Raw genomic sequence first — 7,500 nt, 5'->3', positions numbered from 1 at the left:
TTACCATGGCAACAGGAAAGCCTTGCAAAAACACCCTTTATTTTGGCTTTAGTTACTCATATCCGAAAAACGAACTCGGTGACCCCAATTTATTGCACAAAAGTCAGCAGCACAAAATGAAACTCTCTGAAAAGTTAAAAAAATTTTCTGCGAAGCGGATTCTGAGCTACCTTAAATTTTCAGCTATTTAAGGTTGCTCTGAATCCGCTCCACAGAATTTTTAAAAACTTTACAGAAAGTTTCATTCTGGCAAGCTGATTACATTTCAGGAATAAAAAATGGGGATCACCTGGTTCGTTTTTGAGATATCAGCAGCTAAAGCCAAAAAAGGGGTGTTCTTGCAGTGCTTTCCTGTTGCCACGGTAACTTTGGTCCGCAATAACTGGTGTTTAATATGCTACCATAACATTGCTGTTAAGTGTTAAGTGTTGTAGTGTCAATCCTTCTAATAATAACGTTTCTTTTAAGCGTTGAAACTGGTTTAAGCCACCTTAAGTAGATCGTACGTGGTTGGGCAAATTCAATTTTATCTCTGATCCCTAAGGATATATAGTGTATTGCGGATGGTAATTTCATTATTTTAAACACGAGCATCGCATTAACCTTTTTGCGACCTATGGTGAGATTAGCCCAGTGAAGCCTGTCGAGGGGATAATGTTGCAGGTAAAGCCGTGTCTCAGGTTTCTACCTTGATTGAATCGATTATTCTCATTTTACCTAGGTAAAATATGTACTCAATCTATTTTTAATCAATTATCAAGCTAGGTCCAACGGTAATTTGAAGAAAAAAGCAAAGATATGAAAACTACTCGTGCTTTCTCTCCGCCTCTGTGTACTTTTTCCTGACATGTAATCTTTCTCTATAGTCTTAACCTGCACCGTCCCACTCTTTCACTCCCCCCGAAATAGCAATATCACAAGTCAGTAAGGAAATGGAGAATTTAATATTACCCTACTCATAAGTTATTGAGACTTAAACTCGCACTCTCCAAAGCCAAAGTCCAAAGCGTTCACCACCACACTACAACGGGTAACACCACTAATTCGCTCATACTTCTTTTCATTATTCATTATTATCCCACATTCAGCTCAGCCACAGCTAATGATGAACCTGAGCCCTCCATCGATACTTTATATTAACCCTTACCCTAACCATAACCTTAGACTTAACTCTAAGCCTAACCCTGATCCTAACACAACAAAAGAACTAACCATGGTGACACAAAGATGACTCTGAGATGTTTTTTGCTAGCACTTTAAACCTTGCAAAATTACTCACTGTATACACATGTAAAACGAAGAATCAATGCTGACGACACATTTGACCTACAATAGGTAAAAACGGGTGCAACCTAAGATCCGTTTTTAATTCGGTTCGATAACCTATTTCACCTGTAACCAGGTTTTACCTGCAACATCAACACACAGCGTAAAATTGCTTAAGGCCCTTTTATACGGGGACAAGGTTACTAAACTAGGAACTTGAAGAAAAATATCACTTTTTTCGTTATGATATCCCTAGAGGTTAAGTGAGAAATTTGAACTTGTTTTTATGACTCCGCAGCTTTCGTTTAAATAAAACGCCAAAAGTTTAAGGTAAAACGTGTTCGCTAAAAATACATTAACGTTTGTCAAGGATAGCGATTTTCTTTTTGATCTGATTATCGTTTTTCTTTTTTAATTTCTTTAATCTTGCAGAGTTGCCTTGTTTCACATCGTATTTCTTTGCTTGTGATTAATAAATGTTCGTCGTCATAGGAAGAATTCGTAAAATATGCTGTCACTCCTCCGCCAACTCCTCCGCCTGCAGCAGCAGCACCTCCCAGTACCAACCAACCGACTGGACCAGCTAAGACGGTGCAAGCTACAAATCAATAAGCTGTTTAATAATTGTCTAATAGTGACGGAAAATAATAGAACAAGGGTCCAAGTGGCGAGAAGATGCTCTTATTTGACTTAAGTTAATATAACTCCTTCATGCCGATCGTCGAAATTCAAAGAAGTGAGAGAAATAAAATGGGAGAACGATTCGAAGTTTAAATCCAGAGGAAATGAGTTTTTAAAATGTAAACTACCTTAAAGGGGCAGTGTCAAGCTATTTTCGGGTTGGGAAATTTCTGAAACTTCGGAAACTTTCGGAAACTTCATTGGCTTTCCTAGATATCAAAGTTTCTATTAGTGGCAACGTGCTATGTACCAGTGTGCACTACAAACCTACAGATTCTCACAGTTATTTGTTGTATTCATCATCACATCCATCACATTTCAAGAACTCCATTCCTTATTCTCAATTTCTTAGACTTCGACGTCTATGTAGTGATGAGTCCGATTTTTTCAGCAAATCAGAGGAGATGTGCTAGTTCTTCGAAAAACGTGGCTATCCTGTCTCTGTGGTCAAAGCGGGCCATCATCGCGCCCAACAATTTGATCGACAGTCATCACCACAAACGTCACAAAAAGATAAGAATGACAGAATTCCATTCACCCTTACTTCCCATCCTCATAATCACGCAGGCAAAAGCATCATTCTTAATAATTTTAAATTACTCCAAAATGATCCCAGGACTGGTAGAATCTTTTCGCAACCTCCACTTATTTCATTCAAACGCGACAAAAACGTAGGCAACTTTTTAGTTAGAAGCGCGCTCAAAACTAACGAGCAACCCGGCACTTTCAAATGCGCGCGCTCACGATGCAGAACTTGTCTTTTCATTGTTAACACTAGCAAGATATCGGGACCTAAGCGATCTGTTAAGATCACCGATCCTTTCACATGTACCTCCGCAAATGTCATTTATTGCATAACCTGTACGTTATGCAATAAATTATACATTGGCGAGACAGGTAGACGACTAGGCGACCGATTCCACGAACACCTTCTCGATGTTGAGAAGAATGACAAGGATGCATCTAAGCCAGTCGCTCGTCATTTTAATCTCCATAACCACTCCAAAAAACACATGGCTATCTGCGGCCTTTCCCTACATCTACAATCATAGACAAAAGTAGTTGGGAAGGTTATGCAAATGAACCCCACCAGTCGAGAGCTGCATTTCAACCTGCTTCCGTTAATGCTCAAAAGAAATAGTTTCACTTTCTCTTACATAGCCCCCCTCCCCCCTATTCAATGTTGGAAGGTAACTCAACAATTTCCCACTGAAACCATTCAGTTTTGCACAACATTGAAGGAGGGGGGAGGGGAGAGAAGCAATGAAGACTTCAAAAGTGCTAACCTTCCCAACAGTTTTGTCTAAGATTGTAGGTACGACGGAAAGCCGCAAGAATCTAGAACAAAAATTCATCCTTCCAAATCGGCACCCTTAATCCTCACGGTATTAACGAACGCTTTTCATTTAACTAATAGATTCCTATTTTTCACGTTGCCATGTTACCACCAATAGCGTAGCTCCTACTCTACTATAAAAACTACACGTAACCCATAATTCCTCGATTCGCTCTGACGAACGGCTAACGCTCGAAACGTCAGCTTTCAGAATCTCTGTACGGTGGCCAATTTACATTATCAACTCCGTTGATAAAACCAAATTTTTGTATACTACTTCCCCACCGACGCAGCACCACAGTTTCTTTAGAAACTACCCTCTTCATCTATTTTCTGGTTGGACACGATGTCTTAAAAAAATCGTCCAACATTTAGTACGGATAGCTTTTCCTGCCAAATTCATCTTTTCCTTGGGTTGTCAGGAATGTTTTATGTGTGAGCTTAAGTACTAAGTTATGATCTAAAAACAGAAAAACTATGGTGACAGTGTCCCTTAGAAGGACTAGGTTTTTTTTCTCTGAGGCCGGGTAAGTGTACTAACTGTAAGACAGTATTGACAAAGAAAATTACAGGGAGCAGGGGTGGCACAGTGGTGAGAGCACTCGCCTCCCACCAATGTGGCCCGGGTTCGATTCCCAGACTCAGCGTCATATGTGGGTTGAGTTTGTTGGTTCTCTACTCTGCACCGAGAGGTTTTTATAGAAACTTTTTTATCCAGGTACTCCAGTGGTTTGTACTGCTGCTTATGCGTGTAATTGTGCATTACAATTTCTTTAAAGGGAATTTGTTTGCATGCCCACAGCCGCTTGCTAATTCTGACCGTTTGTTGAGCGTGGCGTGCTCCGGGTGGCAGATTATGTAGTATTTTTTCGTGTGTACATAAATTGCACCTTTGGTGCTGTTAGAATACGCGCGCGCCCTTCCCAAAATCTTCCAAGTGATGTTGTAGTTTACTTTAGCATTTTCAGCCGCCACACATATTTACTTAGCTCTGTCTGGTTGCTGTGCACCACATTCTTAAAGGATTGCTTGTGGTTGGCAAATATAGCCTTGAAATAGGTGTCAGTTAGCCCTACGTAATAATCATTTCCCTCGATTGAGGTGACTGTTGCCTGGTATATTAGGCTGATTTAGCAACAGAACGGGAACGTCAGTGGCGACGTCGCGCGCAGCAAAACTACCAATGAGAATTTAGAATAGAAAAGAAAAGAGTGGAAGTCTATTCTATTCTGAATTCTCATTGGTGTTTTTTCTGCGCGCGCCGTCGCCACTGACATTCCCGTTCTGTTGCTAAATCAGCCTATTATACCCTTTGTTAGGCATTGGTTGTCTAGAGAACATTGGTCTTTTTTCTGCAATTACATGATTTATTTCAGGTTCTAACGTTTGCAGCACGCGCTTATTGTGCGCGTCAATTATGCTTTTGACATTGGGCACGCAACTATATGATAATTTTAATGTGTTACGGTTGAAAATTGCTCTAAGAGCGTGGCCCTTGGGGAACCAATTTTCAACCGTAACACATTAAAATTATCATATAGTTGCATGCCCAATGTCAAAAGCATCTTGATTTGTTTAAAACTCGATGGAAATTATCACGAATCATGGTGTATATTTATCTGGAAACTTGATGTATATATTGCTAAAGAATCGTGATGTAAATATAATTTATCAGGTAATCTTGATGTAATGCGCCAATCAAATCGAAACTTCAACATCCCCCCAACCCCCGGGCAAACAGCGGGCATTTGACTATCCTCTGTACCCGGGGAGTGGGAATTTGACCTTTACCTGCGTGGGGTGGGGAAAATTGAACCGGAAGTGTCAGGTTTCAAATGATTCTTTTTTTTGGGCGCCGAAGTCGCTAACAGCTATAAAACACGTGTTTGGACGAGGTGGAAGAGTTTAAAGGAAGAGATGTAGCATTTGTGAGCGATTGGCTTAGAAAAATGGTGTTCAAAAGGTCTTTATTAAAGACGACAGGAGCCCACGACGATTGTTCTTTAGTAGGGTATGAAATACAAATCCGACGATAGGGTAGGGCATTTGAACACCATTTTGGCCCGAAGGGGCGGGAATTTGAACAATCCTATCTTCAAAAGTTCAAATGTCCGGGGTTTGCCCGGGGGAAGGGGGGGGGGGGAATTGATGAAGTTTCCAGTTGATCGGCGCATAAGTGTAGCATCGTTTAACACGCAAATACGAGCTTTGATGTTCATATAGGCGAATTTTGATTGATATATAACAGTCTTGAAGCACATGTACAACCACTTGATATGTCATTCTTATTGTGTAAAAAGCACATCTTAACGTTTTGTCCCTTTTTATTAAGCATACAAGTTAGATAAACTGGGCTCATATGATGAGGCATAGAAACTATAAAATGATAAAAAAGGAAGAAGTCATCACGGTAAAAGTAAATTTCTTTTTTCCATGAAAAGCGAGAATACATAAAAACTTTAAAAAGTTTAAATTTCGGTGCTGGTAGAAGTACTAGAAATAAGAATCTGCCCCTCTCTTTTCCTTGAATGTTCCGTACGGTGAAAGAAATTTTCGAAACGTTATTTGTCCGAATGAACCGCGTCTTGCTCACAAGGAACTGAATTCGTTAATAAATCTCATGAAATCGAGATCAATGCTCTCTGAACATAGACCAAGAAGCCATTAGGGCCGTCCGCAATGCACCAGCAAATTCAACTCGACTGGTAAGACTTTGTTTTTTTACTCTGCATAACGCCAGACTATTTTAAATGTCAAAGGGGGGCCCCTTAGTGCTTTTATAGAGTTAATATTTCTACAGTAGTGTGAAGTCTTCCAGTAATAGTAATAAAGGAAGAACTGCACGACTTTCTTATATGGAGGCCTGTCGAACGTTTCACAATTACAATTTCAGAAGCCCACAATGAGCTCGTGCCTGTGTCTTGTTCCCGAACGATTCCCCAGTTTTGCCTGAATAAAACGACGATTAAGGGTGCGGCTCATCCGCCCTTCACCTTCCCAACGTCCGATTATGCTTACCAGAGTCCACTGTAAAGAAGCTTACCTGCTCCAACCACTCCGCCAACAATAGTACCAAGACCAATGTTCCCCAAAGTTCTGTTTTTCATTTTCTCTGCGTAGGATTTAATGTCAGAGTTGAATGACTCCAGGGCTTTACACGATTCTTCTTCATGGACTTCAGCCATCTCTATATCACTTTCCATACCCACCAACATCATTTTCAACTTTTTATCTTCTTTTTCAGTGATTTTGAAATTCCGGCTTTCGGTTTTGTCAATCTGAGGGACACAAGTGAAAAACAATGAGCTAAATGCCGGTCTTCAATTATAAAGTAAATGTAAATTAATTGTTTTTACAGACGTTACGTTCATCCGCGAAGTCCCAGGGGCAGTCAGCCAAGACGGGGCGTGAATCGGAACTGGCGTAAGGTTTTCAAGTGAGGCGAGAAGAGCCCCTGGGAACATTTCTTTAACGGACGAGTTCCAGAGCGAATTAAATTCTACTTTTCTGATATGGAAAAAATTTCCGCAAGTGTCTTTTTTCCGCCGAATCAGAGAACCTCATACACCGAAGTCAGATTGTGATCCGTTATATCAAGCGGTAAATCTACGGTCGTCATTTTATTTCTAGCGCTCGACTTCCCTGACTCGTACAAGGACGTACCCTGTGACGAAAATTTGGGTCGCAAAGGTATCCGCAAAATACAAAATTCAACCCAAAAGATTCTGTTAAGTGATGACAATTATCTGTATATGTGTAAAATCAAAATGCTTGGTCAAAACACCTTCGAAGACCGACTAGAAAATTGGGACATTCCATTTTTTATCCGCACCCACCCCCCATGGATTCCGACACCACCACTCACACTGGAAAAAGTGATTCCGACCCCCAATACGTAATTAAAATACTCATTCCGAACCCATGCTGTCTTGACATTTTATGCTACTGTACTGATTCCAATACTCCTTTTCGCAAATATAGATTCCCACACCTTCTTATAAGCCAAGTATGTTTCCAATACCCCTCCAAAACTCTCAATTTCACATTCCAACAGGTAAGTTTCGAACATAACTAAATTATGCCTTCCATACGGATAAAAAGTGAAATTGTCCCAATAAATCCGAAAGAAGACCAATTGCATGGGAAGGTACTGTCATCTTTTAGTGTTCCGCTTTTCAAACTCATTCTAGTATAAGCATTGCTATCTGCCGAGAAAA

The 7,500-nt window shown here is 40.4% G+C and overlaps 2 protein-coding genes across 2 annotated transcripts in view; one reads left to right on the top strand and one right to left on the bottom strand.

Annotated features, from left to right (window-relative positions):
- Positions 1–3,454, top strand: part of LOC138011364 (solute carrier family 41 member 1-like) — a 330,107-nt gene extending 326,653 nt beyond the window's left edge. The window contains exon 9 of the transcript XR_011124707.1: positions 3,263–3,454. The gene's annotated coding sequence lies outside the window, so the exon portion shown is untranslated. The remainder of the gene's footprint in view (positions 1–3,262) is intronic.
- LOC138011365 (uncharacterized) overlaps positions 1–7,500 on the bottom strand; it is a 26,668-nt gene that overhangs the window by 2,105 nt on the left and 17,063 nt on the right. The window contains exons 3-4 of the mRNA XM_068858334.1: positions 6,327–6,561; positions 1–1,864 (exon numbers count right to left, since the gene is read on the bottom strand). The exon at positions 1–1,864 is cut by the window's left edge and continues 2,105 nt beyond it. Coding sequence (XP_068714435.1) covers positions 1,662–1,864; positions 6,327–6,561 — 438 coding nt within the window. The 3' untranslated portion in view covers positions 1–1,661. The remainder of the gene's footprint in view (positions 1,865–6,326; positions 6,562–7,500) is intronic.

The sequence above is a fragment of the Montipora foliosa genome, chromosome 7, assembly GCF_036669935.1.
Source record: "Montipora foliosa isolate CH-2021 chromosome 7, ASM3666993v2, whole genome shotgun sequence".
NCBI lineage: Eukaryota > Metazoa > Cnidaria > Anthozoa > Scleractinia > Acroporidae > Montipora > Montipora foliosa.
Note: the sequence above shows the minus strand (reverse complement) of the source record. Positions and strands in the feature narration are given on the sequence as shown.